The sequence below is a fragment of the Neopsephotus bourkii genome, unplaced genomic scaffold (assembly GCF_033783945.1).
Source record: "Neopsephotus bourkii isolate Nb327-2 ecotype Australia unplaced genomic scaffold, CSIRO-AGI_Nbou_v1 NB_318, whole genome shotgun sequence".
Lineage (NCBI taxonomy): Eukaryota > Metazoa > Chordata > Aves > Psittaciformes > Psittacidae > Neopsephotus > Neopsephotus bourkii.
The window spans coordinates 1,811,328-1,834,979 of NW_026900826.1; the positions used below are offsets into that span (position 1 = coordinate 1,811,328).

Genomic DNA, 23,652 nt, shown 5'->3' on the forward strand with positions numbered 1-23,652 from the left:
ATTTTAGTAGTAAACCTATGGTTTACTGCTGAAAAATCTTCTTTATAATTGCCTAGGAACATGGTTAGATTTGTAGAGCAGGCCAGGCATTACTATATCTTCCATATGTTGGTCTCCCTTTTGAGAGTCTCCAGAACTGTGTTCCACCTACAGTGCTAATTTGATTTCTTTCTTTGCTCAGACTAGTATATCCTTTGCAAAATCTGAACTTCAGTCCTTTTTGAATTAATTAGGTTTTGCGCTTTGAAATGTAAAGGTTAATACAAATGCCAAATGTTGGTGATCTGTCTTACACCCTGTGATGGGAAGGATGTAATAAGTGCTTGCCAACTGTTTTACGTCTCTTTCAGTTTACTGAATCCTGTAGTCTTGTCATACATTTCCTTGCTATTTGTGGTATATCGTGTACAGCGTTATGAATCTGAATTTTCCCAAGCAATCCATGGTTGTATTTAATGAAGATATTGTTTCTATTTTCTTTAAGAATGTCAAGCTGTCAGCTGAAGTAGAACCATTTATTCCTCAGAAGAAGGGTCCAGAAACACTAATGATCCCAATGGCGCTTCCCAACGACAGTGGAGGAATTAATGGCATGGAACCAACTCCTATCCCTAGCTACCTGATCACTTGCTATCCATTTGTACAGGAAAACCAACCCAATAGGTAATAAATAGTTGTGTTCTTCATGAAAGAGGATATGTTTTTAAATGAGTTTAAACTTTTGGTAGACTTGAGAGGAGTCAGGGAGCATATTTATTCTGTTTACTTTATTTAATTTTGTGACTGTTCATGCGTGAGGGTGAAGTGTCTCTGTCCCAGATCTTTTTTACTCACTTCTGTGCCTCTACTTATCTCTCTTCATACTCTTTGCAGCTTTTCTTGCCCTGGCTGCAGAGGTCTGGTACAAATTTTATGATTCTTAATTCCCCACAATGTCACCTGCTGTGCTCTTGCATCGTCTAGGACAGTCAGTAGGTCTGTATCTGAATCTATGATGCTGAAGCAAGGCTCCATGTGTCTAACTTGGATTCAACACTGTGCAGCTGACACTTGGGTTGTGTAGCTGTATCCAGGGTTGTCTTTTTAGCATAACGAGTTACACATTTTGTTTAGGAACTCCTTTATTCTAACCCACATGCTCTGTATCCTCACCCAAATGTGGTATTCACTAGATGCACAACTTCAATATAAATAGTCAACTGTGAAGGCATAAACAATTACTGCTGTTTGGTTTTGAAAAATGTACTTAGTGTTTGCTTAGGACAGCACTTCAGTGCTGCTGTACTGGAATATGAAGAACAAAAAGAATACATAGCAAGTGCTTGCTGCTGATCTGTAAAATTATACTGGACCTTTTCTTACGCTTTCTCTAATACTCTGGCCTCTGCATTTTCCATGTAGATTTCCCATTCTCTCGGGGATTTGAAGAGACAGAGAGACTTGGGTTCATAGTTTCCAAGGGGGTCTTCTAGTAGTATGCTGTATCACAGATAAACACAGGAAGAAGTCTTTTGTGCTTGGTTTCAGTAGTAAGGTCCTAAATGCCTGTTTTCATGTGTGCTGCTTAAGGCCTGCATTTTCATAGGAATTCTGAACAAGGGTGACTTGGCAACTTAACATACTGAAGTACTTGGCCCTGTGTTGGCTAATGAATGACACTGTTTCATGTGTCTGCTAGCTTACCTTGTGTAAACTTAGGTGTGTACTTCGGTTATATTACTGAAATTGTAATGGGACCAAAGTACTTGTGAAAATAAATGCCTACATTTTATTTAATATTGGAAATCTAATAAACGTGCAAATGCAAGATTGACAGAGGTACTTGTCTTACACTTGAATGTAATGTGAGCTTGTGAAACAGTTGATCAGCATCTTGAAGTCCTAATAAATTTAAGTTTAGTTACTAAAAACTAAGAGCTAATGAAACAAATGAATTGAGATTGGTTGTTTTCTGGTTTGTTTTTTTTTTTTTTAAGGAGGTGGTAAAGATTGAGAGAGAGAAACTTACTGAGCAGTTGCCTTTCCTTTTGATTTTTACAGACAGTTTCCATTATACAACAATGACATCAGATGGCAGCAACCCAACCCAAATCCTGCAGGACCGTACCTTGCTTATCCTATAATATCTGCGCAACCTCCTGTTTCTACAGAATATACATATTATCAGCTGATGCCAGCACCATGTGCTCAGGTCATGGGTTTCTATCATCCTTTCCCTACCCCTTATTCTGCACCCTTTCAAGCAGCAAATACTGTAAATACAGTTACTACAGAATGCACTGAGCGTCCCAACCCATCGGGACAGGTCTTTCCATTATCCAGTCAGCGGAGCAGAAGCAGCAACAGGGGACCAGTCATACAAAAAGTGAGTGTGTTTTTTAATAGGATAAGTAAAACTGTATAAAGAAAATATCTTTGCCCAGGAAAAATGCATCTTATTTCAGTAAAAAAAGGTATGGCAGTAGTATCAATGGAAGGAAAGGTGGGCAGAAAAGGTAGGTATTAATGGGACAATAGCAAAATTCTTGGTAAAGTACTTGGTGAGTTTATAGAGCTTGCCCATATAATGTGGGAAACTCCCACTGTGTCTTTGCTAGTTTGGTCTGAGCTTAGCGTTAACTTCCTTAGAGAGCAAAGGAAGTATGCCTGTACTTTTTTTACCTTTTTTTATGTATTTCCATATTATAAAACCCCATTCATTCAGAAAATATTGCAAATAAGTCTGATATTTTTATTAATGCTTCCCTTAATCTTTTTTGGCTTTAAACATGTGGCTTCTGTAGACAGCATTAGAACTTTTAGTTGCCTTGTTTACAGCTGTGAAGTCAAATCATATGACTTGTGTGTGGCTAATCTTTTAAAACAGCAACAGCAGTTACAGATGCACATAAAAAGTAAACGTCCTCCAGTGAAAAATGTTGCCACTCAAAAGGAGACCAGTTCTTCAGGTCCTGAGAACAGATCAAAGATAGTTTTGCTGGTTGATGCATCACAGCAAACAGGTAATGTTTTTTTGTGTTCTGAGTGTACGAAATAGCTAGTAGTACATGTCAGTCACCATCTTTCCTAAAAGAAGGCGGCTCTGGCTTAGATGTGGCTTTTAAGAGAACTTTGTGGATCAAAAATGTGATGAAAATATGCTAAGAGTTGCACAGACCTACACAGTATGTCACATTGTAACGTTGCAATGATATGGTACTTCTGCAGGGATTTTCTTTCCCCTGTCAAAAGCAGGCTCTTCCTGAAAGAGTTGGTTATTATTAATAGTTGTATCTAGACATAATATGTTCAAATACAATGCTGGTTTTAATTTTCTTAAGAGATTGTTGTCATGTGCAAAGACTTTGGCTTTCCCTGTTCTTTTATGAAGTGTAGGTTTTTCATGTCGTTTAACAATCTTGCACAAGTAACTTATTTACTTTTTTCTTGCAGATTTCCCTTCAGATATAGCCAATAAGTCACTCTCTGAGAGTGCTTCTACAATGCTTTGGAAATCAAAAGGCAGGCGCAGAAGAACTTCTCACCCTGCTGCAGAGTCCTCTAGTGAGCAGGGCGCAAGTGAAGCAGACATTGACAGTGACAGTGGCTATTGTAGTCCTAAACATGGAAATAATCAGGCTGCAGCTGTGACTTCAAGAAATACAGATTCTTGTGCAATGAATGTATGTAATACATAACTGAATAAATTAACTATATTTGTTTCCTAAAGACTAGTAAAAATTACTGAAAACTTTTTTTTTTTTCCCTTTTCAGGTTGTAGAACCATCAATAAGTACAAGTAAGTATTGCCTTAGCTCATGAGCTGCTTAATATTTAGCTGGGTCACTTTTGTATTTATTTTTCTTTACATTTTGCTAGGAATCATCTTTGATCTGCTTCCAGCATGCTACCCTGATTGATCAGATACTCCTGAAGACATGTCTTTAGTGTGATTTCCATCACCTCCATTAAGGCCCCAGTTATTTGTCGAGCGAATGAGTGTATAAGTAGCTATCACTAATGGTTTACAACAGCTGCTTTTAAAGAATTAAAGAAAGCCAGAGATTCCAATGGATAAAGCTGTGCTTCTGATGTGTGTTATCCTCAAGCTTCCTTACCCTGTGAAACTGCAGTTGCTAGGGTAGAAATAGAATTGGAGACTTCTCATTCTCTATTTGAGAAGTACTGATGCTTTTATAGAAGCTGTAAAGAAGTATGGTAATATGAACAAATATCTTTAGTCTGGTAGTAGTGGGTAGGGCTAGTGGCTGCTATTAATGACTGGACCCAAATCAGTATGAATGTTAGTATGAACCTGACAATTTCCTGATGATCGGGTTTTGGCAGTTTGAACATCTGTAATTTGACTTTTCCATTAAGACTTCTTTAATTTTGCTAACATCTGGATGCAGCTACAGAAGTAAGTCTTGTCAGAGGAGAATTAGACTTTCTCAGAGAACTTAATTTGTATCAAAATTGTTTTCCTGGCTCTGATGGCACATGTATTGTTATGACGTGTTCTGTCATACTAATTTTTTCAATGATGGCATTTCTGTTTTTCAGCTGGTATAAGTTGGACTAATGTAAATTCCCAGGCAACTCAAAAAAAACCTTGGATTGAAAAAACTCAGACGTTTTCTAGAGGTGGAAGGCAAGCTGAGCAAAGAAATTGTGCACAGGTATGTTGCTAATGGTTCTAAAATCTAAGCATTCAGTTTCTTGTAATATGTGAAAATAAGAAATGTTAAATACATTATAAAATCAAAATGCAAAGAATAGTTAATGAAAATGGTGAATGCAAAGTGTTGCAATTCAACCTAAAAGTCCAGTTGCACGTTTCTACCTTGCATGTTTCTTTGCATAGCACTATATGATATATATATACACCTTTTATTTATATATATATATATATACACACATGTATATAAAAATAAAATTTCATGTGTTTGGCAATTTTCTACTTGCAGCCTGTTCTTTATATGTATCTACCTAGGAAGAACATTGCATATATGAAGTAATCTGTGAAACGAAGACAGTGTAGGTGTAGAAAAGTTACTTCAGTTTTTGACCCGTTCACACTTCAAAAGGGAAAGAAACCGTGAACCCTCCCTCAAACTTGCTAAAGAGAGACTCTGATGTGAAGGGGGGGAGGGGGGAGAGTGTGTGCAGAGGGGGACAGAGAGGAGGCTGAAACATCTGCCTTTGCTTAAACATAAGTTTTGCTTGAATATGGTTATTGCAGACAAGAGTAGCTGAGGTTGAAGTGGGAGCTTTGTCATAGTTGTCTGTATGCTCTGATATATGTGAGCTAGCTTGCCCTGTTTAGTTTTGTAGATGCAACTGTTAATTTGTCTTGAATCTTCCCATTTGGTATCCATGGGTTTATTATATAAAGAAGCTTGATGCTCATATCAGGCAGTACACAGTTCAATATGGCAGATCAGAATCTTTTTATAATCTCTAGTCAAATCAGATGCTTTTAGAACCACTATTTGTCATTTGTGGAATTGGGAGAGTAGGAAGAACCAGACTTCCTTTCATCTAGTTATAGTTTAGACTCTAAGTCTGGCAGTTATTTTAGATATTTAAGAGCAAAGCAGGCACAGAGTTTTAAATTAGGTTTCCCTAGCCAAATTCATTGTACCTCAGGACAGAATTGTTCTAGAAACTATTTTCCTTTGAAACTAAATTTTTACCAGGTCTGTAGGACCTTTTCTTCAGAAATACATTATCATGAAAGATCCAGAATTGGAGATTCAAATCATGCTTTGCTTTCAGCCAACCAGTCTTGCACATGGGATACCACCAACCTTTCACATAATAAACAGAAGAATGTTTATACTACAGCGGTCTCTTGTCCTTAGAGAACTCTAGGCCTGTACTTTGGCCTGAACATTGGCCTGGCAATAATAATTGTAAGCAGAACAGTTTTATAGTGGGAGATAGTTCTTTTGATCATGGTTACAGACAGTTCCTTAAGCTTAGTGTCTGAGTTACATACTCACCAGCAGCTCTTGTGGTTTTCTTCATGTTCGGCCAAAAGGACCTTTTGTGTTTTGTTTTTAATTAGAAATTTAGAGGTGAATATATTCTGATGCTGCATGTGACTTGGGAGGGGGGAATAATCTGGTACTACCTGTAGAATATATTAGTACAGGTTTTAAAACAACACCAAAACCCCAAAACAGCAGCAGAAATACCCCAGGAGAACAGAAAAGCACAGCTTATTAAATCTGATTCTGTCAAAACTGTGTCACCTTAGTTGATGATTGGCAGACATGAGAGCCTTACATGCGTGTACCCACACCCTGAAAAACTGCAATTGCAAAATGCCAATTCTGTTCCTTATTTTCAGTCTGGATTCAGATGCAGAGATCACAGCACATCTTCAGAAAGAAAGCAGAATTTGCAGAAACGACATGAAAAACCTCTAGCTGCAAGCCAGTCAGGCAGAACAGAGCAGAGTCCTGAACCTCTGTACTTTGAGGTAGTGTTATATGAAAACTGTTTCTGTGCTATAGTGGCACGTGTTGCAGAATAAGTTATGTTTCCTCCTAACTGGAATTGGATTTCTTTAGTTTGAAACATTCTTCTTCTTTAAAAAGAAGTAAATGAATACAAAAATGCTTTGTTAATTTTTTACTATTTTTGTGTCACTTTTAATCCCTTCCAGTTTATGTGTGACTTCAGGATTCAATTTATTCTTCTAGCTACAGCTGTTTCTATTGCTGCTTTTCATGTGACTTTTGGTTCCATTCTCTTTGCTCTTGTGTATTGTTTAGGATGAAGATGAATTTCCAGAGCTGAATAGTGACAATGGCAGCAGTAAAAGTGGTAACATCCAGCAAAAAATTTCACCCAAAGTAGTAAGTAATTATTCATTTTGCAAAGCATTTCTAAGTTAAGTAATTTTGAGACTACTTGGTATGTGTAATTTCTTCATCAATCTCCACTACTGTACTTAATGCAGTAACTGGGCTCTTCGTGGAGTATTTGCGTTACCAGCTCTGGATGCTAAAGAAATGCCAATAAAAATAAGTGGTGCAGAGAACCCATCTTTAAAAAATCACAGCAGGATTTTTGTCTGTTAATGAGATTAACAAGTGAAACTCTAGGATAGATAGACACTTGGTATCATAAACTATCACAAGTTAGAATCAACTTACAAGGATCATTGAGTCTAGCTCCCAGTTTCTCTGTCTCACTGGTTTTCTGCCAAGTTTCATGCTTTTTGAAGTCACATGCTAAATTTTGTGTGAACAGTAGATGCAGCAGTTGGGTTTTTTTTGAGGTTAAGATTAGTTTTGAGGATTATCAAGCTTTTTTTGTGTTAATTCATAAACTATATCCTGGTTATTCTTTGTGACTCAAAGGGCTTGCGTTCAGACAGGTCCTTTGGTGCAGACTTTGCTTAAAACTATACGGTCTACAAATACGTAGTAATGGTGTCAGTTTTTTGAAATAGCTACAGTTTGTGTAGTTTATTTTGAAATGAAAATAAACTGAACTTTTATTTGTTTCAAGGCTGTAGAAACAGGCTTTTTTTAAAGATATTCTTTTAATATCTTGATCTAAATGTTTTTGTTGCAGGACGATACACACAGGTTACTTAATCTTTGCAGGAGGGAGTAAGAACACTCCCTTATTTAGCAATCAGACTAGAAAACCTTCTGAAGGCATAATTGAAGATCAATATAGTAGTGTTTTTGTGCAAAAATGAAATACATGAGTTTCTAGCTCAGTTAACTTACTGTGTCATTTTGCTGTATTTAATTGAGATGTCGGTACTAGTGACCAAGGGACTGAAATGGTTCATTTGGTTTCTGGAGTGCTGCATTTCCTGTGGTCTTTAGAGCAAAGTCTTTTAATTGTGGTTTTTCTTGCATTTTGTTTAAAATCCTAGTTGGATGATTTGCCAGAGAATTCTCCAATCAATATAGTCCAAACTCCAATTCCCATCACAACCTCTGTACCAAAGCGTGCAAAAAGTCAGAAGAAGAAGGCCTTGGCAGCAGCACTTGCAACAGCTCAAGAGTATTCAGAGATAAGCATGGAGCAGAAAAAGCTTCAGGTGAGTAGCACACCCCCACCTCCCAGCACTTGGTAAAGTGGTGTATCAGTTACTTGTTGGTCTTCTTTATTCTGTAATGCTAAGATTCTCCTTGTAAAGAATGTTTTGCAAGCACTATTTCTTTGTATATATCAGGAGGCTCTATCAAAAGCAGCTGGAAAGAAGAGCAAGACCCCTGTTCAGTTAGATTTGGGGGACATGTTAGCAGCTCTTGAAAAGCAGCAGCAAGCGATGAAAGCTCGTCAGATCACCAACACCAGGCCTCTCTCATACACAGGTATTTCTCATTTGCCTGACCAGGGCTGAATGTGTTTTGTGATAATATAAATGTGACGGGTCTGAGCATCTTAAATATGGGTTGTTTTTCTGTCAGGTTTTCAGTTTTGAATATAAACATAATGAAAACCTGGGAAGACTTCCTTGATGTGTTCTCAAAATTCACCTGTGCTGTCTTCCTCTGAGCTACATTATGCAGCAGTGAAAGTCCATGTATAGTTGAGGACAAATTTCTCCTAAGACCTACTATTCAAAACTCAGGATTCGTGTCTTGATTGTAATTCAGTGCTAAAATGAATATGACAAGAATTGTATTAGGTCAAACCAAACAATTACCACAGATATTACAAAATTCCCTTGGAAAGCAGCTTAGTGAGGATACCTGTGACTGATACAGAGGGATACCTCTCCAGGATATTCTTCTGCCTCTACTGATTGTAGTTCAATGCCTCCTGACCCAAGTCTTTCTAAAACCAAATTTGTTCCTTAATCTGTCCCATCGCTTCTATTATTTGTATCGTATGTGTCTACTGCCTGTAAGGTCTGATGGCAGTGAATGTCTTAAACTTACCACATGCTGTGTGGAGATGCTTTTCCTGCTCTGTTTTTGGAGGTTTTTTGTGGGGGTGGAAGTCAGGGTCAGGTTGGTTTGTGCCCCACTTGCAGTTTTGTTAGTTTTCATAGCCTCTCTGTTACAAAGACTGGAAAAATCATTCCCTGCTCTCCTCTGGTTTTTAAAGGTCTGTCATATCTTTCGTAGTCTGAAGAGTTCTGGTCTAGTTATTCTGTTGTGGAAGCATGTTTCTCATTGCTTTCTCTGTACCTCCTTGTAGTTCTGTTGTATCTTTTCGAAAAAAGGAAGATCAGACATGCACAGAATACTAAGTTATAGTTCCATCATGAATATATACAATGGTTTACTTAGGCTTTTTTTTTCTCCCTCTTTCTTTTTCAGCACTTAACATTAAATTAGCTTTTGTAATGTTTGCTGCTGAATACAGAGTTGACATTATTGTAGTTACCTATAATAACAGATGAATCTCATTCCTGAGCAGTAATATGTAGCCTAGAGTCCATTGTTATGGGCCATAGTTACCATTTTCCTTCTTGTGTGTTGCTTCATTTACCTGCTTTGAATTTCAGCTGTGTTCAAACATTAATTCATGTTGTCAAGGTTATATCAAACAAAGTTTAGCAAAGAACAGTTGGCATTTCCATTGGAGTCTGTTTTATTCTCTCCTGCAGAAGATATACTAATTACATGCTTCACTCTCCTCTCTTTTGTCCTATTGACTAATCAAGTCTTGGACAACTAAAACTCAATGTTTGGATAAGTATCTGCAACTTACCTTGCTATTAAAATCTTACTAATAAAATTCATTTGAGAGAGATCCCTTACCAATGAAGTAGTTAATCTCCTGGAATCCATAGCTTCCTAAAACATGAGGCTAAGTTTGAAGAAAGCTTAAAAACATCTGGGAGCACAATATCTGGTGATGTAATTTTCCTGTCATTATGAGCTGCTTTTTTCCGAGGAAGGAAAATGTACTTTGAGAATTCATCAGTGGAAATACTGAAAACAGTGCTGAAATGAAGCTGACATGTCTTTTGGTGGAATTAATATCTTTCTTGTGTTTAGTTGGCAGTGCTGCTCCCTTTCATACCAAAGAATCCACCAATAGAAAGTCCTTAACAAAAGGACAGCCGTCAATGGGTTGCCTTAATCCTTTGGATTCAACTGCTCCAAAAGTGAAAAGAGGAAAAGAAAGGGAGATTGCAAAACTGAAACGCCCTACAGCACTTAAAAAGGTGAGTATGTCAACCTGGGGGGTGTCTTGACCCACTCTCTTCAAAAATAACTGGTATTTCCTTACTTGAGGACTCATGACCATGAGCATTGGGTAAGGCAGTCATGAGCTACTACCTCCTAGTTCCTGTTACACTGATATCCTGTCCTTTGGATCTAGGCATGCAACAGAACTTTCATAGTCCCATAATTAGTTGTAGATGGTACAGATCTAGCTCAATACAGATTGCCATGATTTTTTAATTTAATTTCTTTACTATAAGCACTAGGACATATGGGAGAATTTGCAGTTTTTTCATGTTGTATTCTAGCTTATAGTGCAATATAGCATGGTAACCTTATGTTTTCCTTCTCTGGTTTTAGAGATTAGTTTTTGAGTCAAGTTTAGAAATGATTGGCTGTGCACATATATGTATGTGCACATGTGAAGTAGGTATGTACACAGAATATACAATGTATGGAAATCAGAAGAGAAAAATGAAAGCCTTTTTTAACCACCACATAACCACCACATGCACTGTCCTTTCTTGTATAGAAAGGATTTTCTGTGTTCCGGTGCTTCACAAAGATGACTAGTATTCTTGCATAAGGTTTCTTTACAGGGGTGGAAATGAAGGGATTGTTAATGAGAGTGTTATGTGTCAGAAAAATTGTGAAAGTAGTTAATATTAAAATGAATTGTTGAAAGCACTGTTTATGTAGGAGTATTGTGTAGACAATCTGTATAATGCTGAAATGAAATACTGTTTGTGATCAAAGAGGAAATTGAAATGATTTCAGGGTTTTCTATGCTGGCATGAGAAAGAAAGTTCAAAACAACTTGTTTATTTTGTGTTACATTCAGGAAAAAGACATTTTTCTTTAGTTATCTGCAGTTTTCAGATGCTGATAGCTGTTGGTTTTGTTCCTAGATCATTTTGAAAGAGAGAGAAGAGAAGAAAGGCCGTTTGTCATCTGACCACAGCCTGTTGGGATCTGATGAGCCAAAAGAGGTTCATATAAATGTGACTGCTGATCAGTCTCAGGAGCTGGCCTCTCAAGAAGGTTGGTCTCTATCTCTCTAGCTCCCCTGTTCTCCCCCGCAAATGCACTAAATGCCTTATTTTAATATTTTGTCCTTTTTTTATGCAACATAATTCATTGATGTTCTCTTTTAACTTTTTTAACATTATTGAATACTAGAAATCAGAACCCGCTTCTAAAATGGTCTGTCCCTCAGTTGTGGAAGGCTGAGTGCAATATGGGTTCTAAGTACGTAATCTCCATATGGACTTCTAATTCATTCCTCTTCAGTGGATGTTCCCAACATGTCAGAGTTCTTAGCATTTTTGATAAGCAGACAAAATGTGATGTGTTGTCAACCGTGCCATGTTGATCACAGTGGTTTATAATAATGAGCAGGCTGGACATTTTCCAGATACAGAAGTTGCAAACTGTAACTAAGGTTTTACAGTCTTTTTAAGTAGTCTTGTCAATCAGCTGCAGTGTCTGGATCATTGATTTGCAGCAACAGCTCCGAGCAACTGGGAAGCTCCAGAGACTTTTTGACAAATTTGGGCAGGGAGGAGTTGTCTGTCAAGATTCCAGATGTATTTGTTCAAAACTTTTCTTCTGAGTAACCTGCCTGACTGAAGTGTGAAAAGTTTAAATAATCTAGGACTAAGTTAGCTAAATATTATATATATTTAAATAGTAAAGAAATACTGGAAGAAGTTGTATTTAGGCAACCTTTTCCTTCTGTTCTATCAGTTTCCTGAACTAAGCTTTGGAAATTTTAAATGAATAATCAAATATTGCTTATTTATCCAACCCATGCTGAATGTTGGGTGTGTGCTTGTTTTGTCCTGATCCCCCCCCCGTGTCCCCAGTCCAGGGAAGAATACTGTTCAGTTTTTGAGAACATAATTTGGGAAAAGCAAGGGAGTGATCCAGAAGTATGATGCTGTTTCTTTTATATGACAATGTCTTTGCCTTTTATAATGTTTCACAATTGTCTTTCAGAAACTGGATTCAGCATGACTAGTGATACTTCGCTTTCACCAGCAAGTCAGAATTCTCCATACTGCATGACCCCAGTGTCACAGGGTTCACCTGCTAGTTCTGGAATAGGCAGTCCAATGGCATCTTCTGCAATAACCAAAATTCACAGCAAGAGATTCAGAGAGTAAGTTTTGCATTATTAATATAAATTAAAGGCTTGTGCTTCAGTCATCTTTGTCTTTTAAGTGTGGATAGCTTTAATAGGCTTAGGAGGAGTTTAATGAACATAACCTTCCCTTTCATCAGTAGAAGTTTCTGTAAGTGTTCTTTTTTTTGCCATAGTTGGATTGCTCTGTGCATGTGTATACATACACAAATGTGTGTGTGTGTATGTACACACCTGCATGTTGGACTACTTTGGTTGCTGCAACATTCAAGCTAGGTGGAAGTATTCTCCAAAAGAAATTTTTAAAGGAGGGCTATGTACACTTTGGATGGGATGGAATACTTATGAATGTTGAAAATATTGTAGTAGTCACTCTTACTATATTACTGCTTTTTTCTTAATCTATCTTTATAGAGAAGCAAATTAAGGAATAGTGGCTTATGGCACCTAGTATGGTATTTCTGATATTTTTTAATACTCTTTTTGACTGACCTCTTGAGGTGAGAGATGTTAGTGGAAATACAAATTTTCCTGGATGGATTATCTTACAGTATACAGTCTGCTATCTTAAATCCTTTTAATAACTTTAATAGCAGTTTAGTAACTGTTCCAAGGAAGTAAAATTACTTGATAAAAGAAAAGGCTTGGTGCAATAGTATTGATTATGTGCTATGCTAATGTTGGATGTTTTTTGAATTGACAGATACTGTAACCAAGTGCTAAGTAAGGAAATAGATGAGTGTGTGACTCTCCTGTTGCAAGAACTTGTCAGCTTCCAGGAACGTATTTATCAGAAGGATCCCATGAGAGCTAAAGCAAGGAGAAGACTTGTTATGGGGTTGCGTGAGGTTACTAAGCATATGAAACTAAATAAGATTAAGTGTGTAATCATATCTCCCAACTGCGAGAAAATCCAGTCAAAAGGTATAAATGATAAAAATAAGTGGTGTATTTAACTGTTTATAGTTTTCTTATGCTGATTAGTGTGGTTTAAACATTTTTTTAGTTCCTATGTATGATGTAACACCCAGAATCAATTATGTAACTGCCACTCCACATTCATTCTCTTCTACTCAATTCTGGAAGAAACTTGTTCATGAGAGGTGAAAAGCTTAAAGAAAAATAGATATTGTAACAAATACAATAGACTTCAATTTTATTCTGTTCAGTCTTTGACATAGCTAGAGTTCTGAGCTTTGGATGCTCTTAAGGAGGATTCCTTGAGAGGAATGTGAATTGTTTAGTTAGCCAACCAACACGTTTTGCTACAGCCAGAAGTGTAGATAGAGGCATCCTGAGATATGAGAATAGCAAAGCTCTGCTCAAGAAAAGAGCTGTGAAAAATTCTGATTTGTGCAGGACTAATAGAGAATAGAGAATGTTGCCTTGATCTATACTGATTGTACTTTAAATGTACAGTTCATTATCCTGTAGGACAGAGTAGCTGGTGATTGTATGTGTTGAAGTTTTACTGACCAGTTGCAGTTCAAATGTGATAGTGTTGTGTAGCACCATACTATGACTTTAACTGACCAGGTATGTATTCAAAATTGCTCTCTCCAAGGTGGACTGGATGAGGCTCTATATAATGTAATAGCCATGGCACGGGAACAAGAAATTCCTTTTGTCTTTGCTCTTGGCCGTAAAGCTCTTGGCCGTTGTGTGAACAAGCTGGTTCCTGTCAGTGTAGTGGGTATCTTCAACTACTCTGGTGCTGAGGTGAGTAAATCCATTCATGTAAATGACTGGAGTAAACAGTTATGTGCCTTTAAGAACTTATTTAGCATAGAGAGCCCACCTAACTAATATGCATTTGGTAATGGCCCTGACCTGACCTATATGAGTGTGTTTTTCTTTGGAAGGCGGTGGTTACAGAACTGAGAGACTGTGTTGAAATACTTCAGTTGCAACATCTTTGTAGCTTTCAAATAGATTGAAATGCCAAAACTCTCTGGAAGGCTTAAAAATGTAAAAAAATTAAAAAAAAAAAAAATACAGTATCTTTTATATTTCCTCAAAGCTGCATAAACATGGGGTGGTATTTTTATTTAATATATAGAATGATTTGTAGTTGAAGTAAAGGTATTTGGTACTAATAAGGCTTAAGGTATACCTCTGACTAAAAGGAGTAATTTAAAGTGGAAATTATTTGTAAGAATTACTGATTATAAAAACTGCCTTTGTACTTAGGACCTGTTTAATAAGCTGGTATCACTGACTGAAGAGGCCAGAAAAGCATACAGAGATATGGTTGCTGCAATGGAACAGGAGCAGGCAGAAGAAGCCTTGAAGAATGTCAAGAAGGCACCTCATCATATGGGCCATTCTCGTAACCCTTCTGCAGCAAGTGCTATCTCATTCTGTAGTGTTATTTCTGAACCCATATCTGAAGTGAATGAGAAAGAATATGGTAAGTGTGCTAAAACTTACTTTTGTAACTAGAAGCTTGATTTTTCCAAATGATGCTTATTGCAAACTGTAGCCAAAAATATAGTATTCCTTCATAAATTACAGTGTTCTGCAATTTTCAGGGATGAGAGAAAATGGGTTAGACTTCAGTGACTTGTGTAAGCAAGTTTTTTCTCTGAACTATATAAAAATAGTAATTCAAATTTCTAATCCTCAGAAGTGTTAGTTACCTAACTCGCATCAGTGGAGGTGGCTTCTCCAGTTTTATTGAACTGGTGTAGCACTGGTACCAAATGCAGAATTGATTATTATATGATTGAGGAAAACTAATGACAAAGAGTAGGAACTAAATTGAGTTTTCTGAAAGATAAGGATATGTAGCTTAATTACTGAAACATGGCAGTGAGTGATTCTAGTGTGAGCAAAAGGCAGATTTATGTAGCCAGTTCCTTAAGCCCAGATGACAGGGGATAAAAAGGAGAATGCTTGTTTGAAGTCAGACAACCTCTTTTTTTTTTTCAGTCCTATGGTGTGTTAAAAAGAAAATAATCTTGGTTTTAATTAATTCTTTTGTGGTATCTTAGACTTATTTGTTAAACGTTTTTCAAAAAATCCTTATGCGGATGACTTAATACTATAGCAGTTTTCTGTTTTTAAGTTATACTTGAGAGTAACCTGCTTGACCAGGCTCACTGATACATCCCATGCTTCCACAGTTTACACAAGAAACTAAGTGCACAAACTTTCAACTTTGTAATGTCTGGTTAAGGATACTGTGAAAACCTAAAGTTATTCACAGCTCTTTCTGTTGTCTAGTTCTCTTCTTCCATTTTCTAATTGATTTTTTTTGTGCAAGCATAGAATAATATTAAAATCATTAGCTCTTACTACTACTTAAACAGTTCTGGGGTGTTCAGGGAAAATTCTTTTTTAATAGAAAGAATTAATGTTTTCTACTTAAACTTCTTTTGAAACTTGTAGAAACAAACTGGAGAAATATGGTGGAAACATCCGATGGGTTAGAAACTTCTGAAAATGAGAGAGAATCCTCATGTAAGACTGCGGTGACAGAAAAAGCTAGTAATAGCCAAAGTGAAAAAGCCACTATTAATAAACAACCACCTTTGGCTACAACTGGCACTACCTCAGCAACAAATCATGGAAAAGCCACACCAGGTGACAAAGATGAGATGAAACCAGATGACAATCTGGAATGGGCCTCACAGCAGAGTACAGAAACAGGGTCACTGGATGGCAGCTGCCGAGATCTTTTGAATTCTTCCATGACCAGTACCACCAGTACTCTTGTACCAGGAATGCTAGAAGAGGAGGAAGAGGAGGAGGAAGATGATGATGAGGACTATGCCCATGAACCAATCTCTGCAGAGGTTCAGCTTAACAGCAGAATTGAATCTTGGGTTTCAGAGACCCAGAGAACTATGGAGACTCTTCAGCTTGGGAAGACCCTTAGTGGTGCTGAAGACAACACAGAACAAAGTGAAGAGGAAGAATTAGAGACTTCTGAGCAGGCTGATCCAGTCACTGATGGTGAGGAATGGACAAATGATAAGCACGCAAGTACCACTCAACACAAACCCACAATTTGCAGTTCTTTGAGTAAAGAACACACAGATTCCATCTATATGCCGTAAAAAAAAAGAAAGGCAGGAACTCAGGAACTTTTTAGAAATAATATTAAACTAACTGTTGTAAAGGTTGCAGCCATTACTTCGTATGCTTCATCTCAACATTTTGCACTGTTAAACATTTAATATGTGTATTTAATTCACAACAATATTTTTGTAGTTGTCTGTTACTTGATTTAAGAACTAACTTAGCTTTTAGTCAGTATCTTTTTTCCCAGAATAGAAACTGTAGAAAATTTGTCATTAAGTATTCATGTGATCTTTTGTAAAAGGAAACATCTTGTAACTGATCAGTTTTAAGCAACATTCATGAAGATGTGACCATTTAGCTCATTTTCACACAGATAACCTATGTTAAGACTGACAAATGACCAACCCTTTACATTGGTGTTATGCCAGGCACGTCAGTGTATTTGGCTGTGATTTTCTGGTTCCATCTAGGAGTAAAATTTTAGTTTTCTTCAAAGAAAAGCTGTAAAACCCCATTTGCAGTCTTAATGCAAAGTAAATAGTAGAGAAATCTATGCATGATTCTTACGCCAAGATGTAGCTTTTTAGTTGGTCTCGGTGAATGCATCATTAAAAAGCTGGTGATAGTTGAGATGGTTACAATAAGCTACAGCAACTTTGATTCCAGAAAAACTTTAAACCAGAGGGATATAATGAATATTTTGGGTTGTGGGTTTTGTGTGGTGGTTTGGTTTTGTTTTGTTTCAAGGTGGAAATATGGCATTAAAAAACAGCAAAGAAAACAAAAATTCCTCATTTCTCTCCACAGTTGCTGTCTGCCAAACCACACAAAGTGAATCACTAACCATAATCTCTATCCAGGGCTCTTAGTAAACTGATGACTTCCTCTTTCTCCTGTCACTTACCTCAGGAATGCTGTTTTGCATATTGTAACCTACATAACATTGCAAAAAGCAAGAATAATCCTTTAGCAGCGATTGTGAGCCATGTGGTGGCTCAGTGTATCTACACGTTCATCTGCATGCTCTGATCTTGGCCACCCCTGTGTTGAGTTCAGGGTGTATCTTAACAATTCTTACTCAAAATGTGACCTCTCCTTGTTCTTGCAGTTGTAGCAGCTTTGGGAGTTGATCTTTAGAGTAGAAAAGGAAGTAGTTTTCCAGGAAAGGAGGAAGTGCCCTGTAGTATGGGGAGGTATTTCAGTGGTTCTGAGGTGAAAGGAAAAAATATGCCCTCTCTGAAGCATACATGTTGCTGGAGAATTGTTCAATGTTTTCTTCTGAATATTTAAGCAAAATCCATTAGCTAATAATTCATTTTAGATTGAAGATGGAGTATGTGTCTAAACATTGCATGTAAGGAGTATATTTTCCATTTTTGTCTTATATTGGCAAGGGAAGTACTGAAACTGCCAGCAGCAGGAGCTTCACTACAAGAGTAGCCAAAGAGTAACTCACATGGGTAACACTTCGATAGTAAATGTACATTTCTTTTGATTTCACTTCATTTTTCTTGATCACTTCTATCAAAATGCATAAAAATCCTCTGGGTAAGCTAAAAAAAATAACGACCCAGAAGAAATAGATAGCTTAGTTAGGTATTTAATCCACGCATATGAATATGGGACCAATGCTTATAGTACTAGTGATGCTGGCATTTTAAGTTGCACTGGGAAAATAAGACTCCAGGTTTGGAAATCATCTACCCCTGGGTTTTTTGGATGCTAATGAGTATAATAGAAACTGTGTGTATTATGTAAATAATGCTTTGATAGGCATAGCAAATGCTATGTAGATAAGCAGTATAGAGAGCTGCTAGGACAAATGGCTGTTCTGTCATGTTCTTAGTTCCTTAATGTAATCTTCCTAGATGTTACAACAGGCATTTTATAGGAAAACAAAGACTAAAGAATGATGCCTCCTGAATGTTAAACCTTTTACTGTATGTAAAATGGCAGATTTCTACCGTCTATTTGTTTTGGAAGAGTTTTTGCTTTAGGAAATGATAAGTGTTTGAACTGCTGACAAGCAAAACTTGCCCTTGGATGTGTAAGCACGTCTCGACGCCAGCCGAGATCCATGTATGCACTGAGGGCAAAACTTCACCAGAGCATCAAAAAAAACAAAGGTGTTTGTAATTTTTCCTTCTGCTTTTTCAGTGCCAGTGATTCAAATAACTTTTGATCTTGAAGTGTGAACATCAAAGGCGCATCTTTTTATATGTCTTTTCTGAACTTGGACTGTCATTTTAAAGTTTTCTGACGTTTGTATCAAAGAAGTCTTGTAATATTCAGCCCACTATTTAACTGCAGTTTTGCTACAGGTTTAATAGAGTTCTTGAAGGTGATACAGCACTTCTAATATCTCTCAATTTGCCAGCAAATAAGGAACTAGTCTCTTTCTCAAATGTGGCAGATCACCCTTAGAGGAGCAAACTGAAACTGAGTACAGGAAACTGGTTTTAGTGCTTCCTTTTGATAAGCTGGGAATGAGCAATAACTCTGAGAATGAAATTGCAATTCCTTTGGGAGTGATCCATTTGCATCTAAAATTAGGAAAGTTCCTTGCCACTTGAAGCACTTGAAGAGAGTATCTCACTGTGGTAATTTTGATTCTGTTATCACCAGAATTTAGACAGAAAGTCTACAAATGTTTTACAATACCATGATTATTATTTTTTTTTACAAGTAGCTGAATTTCTATTTCAGTATCAAGGTGTGCAGTGTACTATACAGGTTGTTACTGTCCCCAGGAAGAGGTGTTTCTGTAGTTACAGGTGTATAGCTATTTTTGTTGTGAAAATGATTATTCGGAAAACAGATCTACTTTTCTTAAGACATTCTTTGTAGAAATTATTTCACCACTTAATTTATCTGGTAAAATCCAAACTAATGTATCTGTGGTAGGGGTAGGGATCTTTAAATCTGGTAGAGGTGTCTGTGTATACAGCCTATTTATATGAATACTTTCAGTATCTCTGTCAAAGGAAGTGGATTACAAATATATAAAAGGGAAAAATCTGAAGAACTTTGTCCTTAGATGGACCAAGTAACAATGTCTGAGTATGGTTAGGGAGCTGATCCTGCGAGCACGTGCTTAAGAGCATTAGTTCCACTGGCTTAAATTGATGGCCTGTTTATCTGCTTAAGTTGTGCGCAGGCAGTTGTAAGACTGGAGCTAAACAGTGACAGAGGGTATATTGACCTGTGTTTTAAAAACTTATTATAGAAAATGTTCAATAATGCACTTGTTGGTGTTCTTCTGGTAAAGATAAGAGGTGTCTTTATGCTTATTTGGGTGGGTGGGAGCTTACACAATGTGATTCTGTCCAGTTCTTTAACACAAGCTTCAATTTTAATAATGTTACTTTAAATACATATGTAAAAAGTATTACTGTTTGAAAAGCTGCTGTTTGCTGAACTGTCATTAAGTATTTCCTGTGAAGTTGTGCCAACTAATGAAAGTTTACTGAGTCGATGTCAATGTTAGCCATTTAAAAATTGGGCATGACAATTTGTTAATGAAACAAAAACCAGCAGAAGTAAGCCATAGAAACATGTAACGTGGGTCTGCTACCTGCCCTGCCACACATAAGGAAATGCAAGAATGTCAAACCCAAAAATTCCTCGCCAATGAATGATAAAGCCGAAAGTAGAAACCCAGTTGGCACAGCCCACCTTCTCAATGTTGATAAATAGTTCATATATTTTACTTTTACATAGATTCTACTAAGGAAAGCTGTTTAATCTTTAATGTCTTAAAATTTATGGTAATATTTAGGTTAAAGCAGTAGAAAAATCATTATGAAATACAATATGAAGGGTTTTGTTCCATTTCCTTTTTGCTGTATGAAGGATAATTGTTCTGTCTACCGTACTTTTTGGAGTAATAACAGCTTTTTTGCACTATGTAAATACTAGTGGGGAATTCTTCCATAACTAATAAAAATGATTGTAGAAATTTACAGCTTTATTACTGTGATATGTGTGTTCACAACCACTTTCCCCTGAGTTTGTTTGCAGATGCTGCCCTGGCACTACGGGAGGTGAAGGTCTGTGTTACACCGTACTTGGCCACAGGGTGGAGAAGCCGTGTGGGGGCTCCTGGCCTCGGCCGCAGCGCAGGGAGCTGAGCCCACCGCTCACCCAGACTGAATTGTGACTGCCAGGGAGGCTGCAGAGCAAAACGGGGTTATTAGAGGGATTCTCATGTTATAGAGCCCGGTCTCTTTTGTCACACATCATCTCCGTGATGACTGGAAAAATACAGAAAAACCCTGTCATTCTTCAGGGACCATAAGGCTGAGCTAGGCCCACAATATTTTATTGTGAGGGTGGTGAGGTGCTGGCACAGGTTGCCCAGAGAGGCAGTGGCTGTCCCATCCCTGGCAGTGTTCAAGGTCAGCCAGAATGGGGCTTGGAGTAACCTGGTCTACTGGAAGCTGTCTCAGCCTGTGTCAGTGCATTTGGAGCTAGATGTGAGCTTTAAGGTTCCTTCTAACCCAAACCTGGCTGTGATTCTATTGAATTGGAAAGAACATTTTAGTTAAGAGCAAGTGAGCAGGAATAACCACAGCACCTCCAAAAACTAGAATTTCTTGCATGCTGCTAATATACAGCAGTGCAAGTTGACCTGCCTTTATTGTTATCCTGGATGGATGAAGTCACCTTTGGGAAATAACATGAAGTTCTCAGCATGTTGTCCCCCTGTTCTCCAGTGACTCACTGGTAACTGCTTACACTTCCGTGGCTCTAGTAACAGTGTCATTAACTGGTTTTGCAACTCCCACGTGTGAGAATATTTGTAGCAATTCATAAAGGATACAGCTTCATCCTGTAATTTTGAATGTTCTATTTATGTGCCGTAACTTTGTGTTTCAGTTCTGCTATTGCAGTTGTCTTCTGCTCAAAGTGCTTCTGTTACAAAACCTTACTCGGTATGTGCTGTCACTTGTCATCACAATTATTCCTCACGTCTGGGTTTTTGCCTGTGTCTTCACCTGGCTAGAGGTTTGGAAAGAACAAAAAAGAAGGTGGCACCATGTGACTTGTGCTATGGAGATGACAAGAGTATTTATTTATGCAACAAGTACTGCTCTTAGGATTTGCTTTCAGCTTTTTAGGATCCCTGTGTGCAAAAGAGAGGAATTTAAAAAACAAAAATAGTACTTTTGTTGTTGTTCAATAATGCCTTAAAAAAGCCCACACGAATCCCTAAAGAAGATGATGCAGGTGAAGTCTGTTGATCTTTTGGGGTCTTTTGAGTTAGCAAACAGTACAAAATACAGGGAAACCGAAGCTGGAATGTACTTCTGGCAACAGCTCCAGGACACTGCTGTGCCTGTAGCTGCTGGATCCCTGTTTCACACTAGTGGTTGGTGAGTGCTCTTGGAAGCGGATGTGGGTGGGTGTCCATCTGGTCACTGTCTAAAGTGCCTGGCTCTATCTGGTGTTTTCCAAGGATAGTACTTTGAGTAAAGTGGAATTTACAATGGTGTAACGCTGATAACAGACTTGCTCTTGTATGAAAGGAAACTGGAGAAGGGTGCGGAGTAAACTACATTTCCTACAGTTATCTGTGTGGCAGCCATTAGTAGTTGGGCTTCTCTGGAGGCTGCTGTGGCAGCTCCATGCAGGCAGTGGTTCCATCAGTGTTTGTGGAGAAAGTTAATGGGTTTCCATACTAAATTCAAAAGAACTTTGTCATTTTATAAGGCTTCATGCAGAGTTATAAAGCAATAATAAACATCACTCCATGCTTGTGGGGGTTGTTTACACTTTCCAAAAGAACTGCAGTAAAAGTTTTGCAGCATCTTTGAGGGGAAAATCCCCTAAACATAAGTTATTTGGATCATTAAACTCATAATTGATTTCTTGCAATGGAAGGGTACATCTTCAGATGGATTCTGCCCAAGAGAGTATAATTTCAAACTAATGGGGGGTTGCCAGCTGCAGTTAAGAAGGTAAGTGTCCCTTCTGCTATCGACTGTCTTGAGGAGTATGTGAGCACTGGAGAGGCGAGGGTGTCTGGCAAAAAGGCTGCGGGAAGCAAGAACTGGAAGAAGCTCTTGCAAAGCTTTCCTTATGGAGGAATGTTGATTATAGAGGAAAAACAGATTAGCAAAGCAATGAGAGGTGCCCCAATGTCAAGGTTTCCTTTCTGATTTATAGCAGCCAAGTTAAAGGCAACTGTCTAAAGATGGAAGGAGGAGATGCTCAGTGAGGGTATATCCTTCAATGTTTCCTTGGGTCTCTTCTGCACAGCTAAGGAGACATTGGGAGAAGTTCTGCTGTGTTGTGGGATATATTTTCTTCAAATATATGCTAGTGGACTGTTCTACAGAAACATAACTTGAAGCTGAAATGCAGGAAAGGATGTTCCCTGCCTGCTAACTGCATGGATACAGAATGCTTGATGCCATTGAAGTGTGACTGCTTCTAACTTCCTTTCAAGCTGATGGTAATTTTGTGGGGCTGTTGCTGAAACTTGTTTCACGTGGTGGGTAATTCTGCAGAGATGAAGCTGGAGGCTACTTTTAGGCTGAAATTTGTCTCTGTATCCTTCCTGCTGTGGAGCTGTGCTCAAAGCCAGAGCCAGTTTTGAGCACATCAGGTACCGGATGCTTCATCTACAGTTGCTTCCAGCACTTTGTGGTACAATGGACATCGGATGATGCTGGGTTTTGCTGATGACCACTTGGCTTCCTTGCAAGCAATGCTGAGGCAAACCAGCAAGTGCTGCTGAATGCATCTTTAGGCTCTTAGCATGCAGCTCTCCTTTCAGAAAGCAGTGGTTAGGGTAACGTTGTTTTGTGGTGGCTTGCAGTGGCTCTGACTAGCTGTGATGTGGCCAGTACACCCTTGTTGAGGCCCGGGGGCTGGTATCATCCACCTCACTGGAGGGGCAGCTGTGAGGTCCCCCATGCGGTGCCCTCCTCCAGTGTTCAGCTTTTGCCTCTTCTCAAGTGCTGAGGTAGCCTGAGGCACATGGGGTTTATGTTTGATGACTGCTTTTCCTCAGAGGTGCAAACACTGGCTTTGTGCTGGCCATTGAGCAACCTTCTGGCTCTGAATTTTGAGCCCTTGCTCAGAAGTTTCCAGCTTACTGCTCTTCCCCTGTGCTATGGGGGCTCTCTTGGTGGAAAAGGCAAAGCCCAGCAGTATTTGAAGAAGGTGGCCATATTGCCAGGCAAAGAGGGGATGAAAAGGGAGGACATGCAGCATGTCTGGACTAGCCCTGCTGCATGCTATGCTGGTCCTTCTATGCCCATGCTCAGCTGCAGGCATGCATCCTTTGCCCTGCCTTCTGCTGTCCAGTGTAGCTGTGGGTTTGGACAAAGCAATGTTGTG

General features: G+C 38.2%; 1 protein-coding gene across 2 annotated transcripts in view; it reads left to right on the plus strand.

Annotated features, from left to right (window-relative positions):
* Window positions 1-20,267, plus strand: part of SECISBP2L (SECIS binding protein 2 like) — a 30,292-nt gene extending 10,025 nt beyond the window's left edge. The window contains exons 2-18 of one of the 2 annotated variants that reach the window (XM_061347361.1): window positions 485-663; window positions 2,041-2,365; window positions 2,867-3,002; window positions 3,433-3,662; window positions 3,754-3,778; window positions 4,543-4,658; window positions 6,335-6,466; window positions 6,762-6,845; window positions 7,883-8,050; window positions 8,186-8,327; window positions 9,966-10,135; window positions 11,045-11,177; window positions 12,135-12,297; window positions 12,983-13,203; window positions 13,844-13,998; window positions 14,470-14,689; window positions 15,670-20,267. In XM_061347361.1, the coding sequence (XP_061203345.1) occupies window positions 485-663; window positions 2,041-2,365; window positions 2,867-3,002; window positions 3,433-3,662; window positions 3,754-3,778; window positions 4,543-4,658; window positions 6,335-6,466; window positions 6,762-6,845; window positions 7,883-8,050; window positions 8,186-8,327; window positions 9,966-10,135; window positions 11,045-11,177; window positions 12,135-12,297; window positions 12,983-13,203; window positions 13,844-13,998; window positions 14,470-14,689; window positions 15,670-16,340 (3,270 nt within the window). In that variant the 3' untranslated portion in view covers window positions 16,341-20,267. The remainder of the gene's footprint in view (window positions 1-484; window positions 664-2,040; window positions 2,366-2,866; window positions 3,003-3,432; window positions 3,663-3,753; window positions 3,779-4,542; window positions 4,659-6,334; window positions 6,467-6,761; window positions 6,846-7,882; window positions 8,051-8,185; window positions 8,328-9,965; window positions 10,136-11,044; window positions 11,178-12,134; window positions 12,298-12,982; window positions 13,204-13,843; window positions 13,999-14,469; window positions 14,690-15,669) is intronic. The other variant, XM_061347362.1, reaches the window with a different exon arrangement.
* The last annotated feature ends 3,385 nt before the right edge of the window (window positions 20,268-23,652 follow it).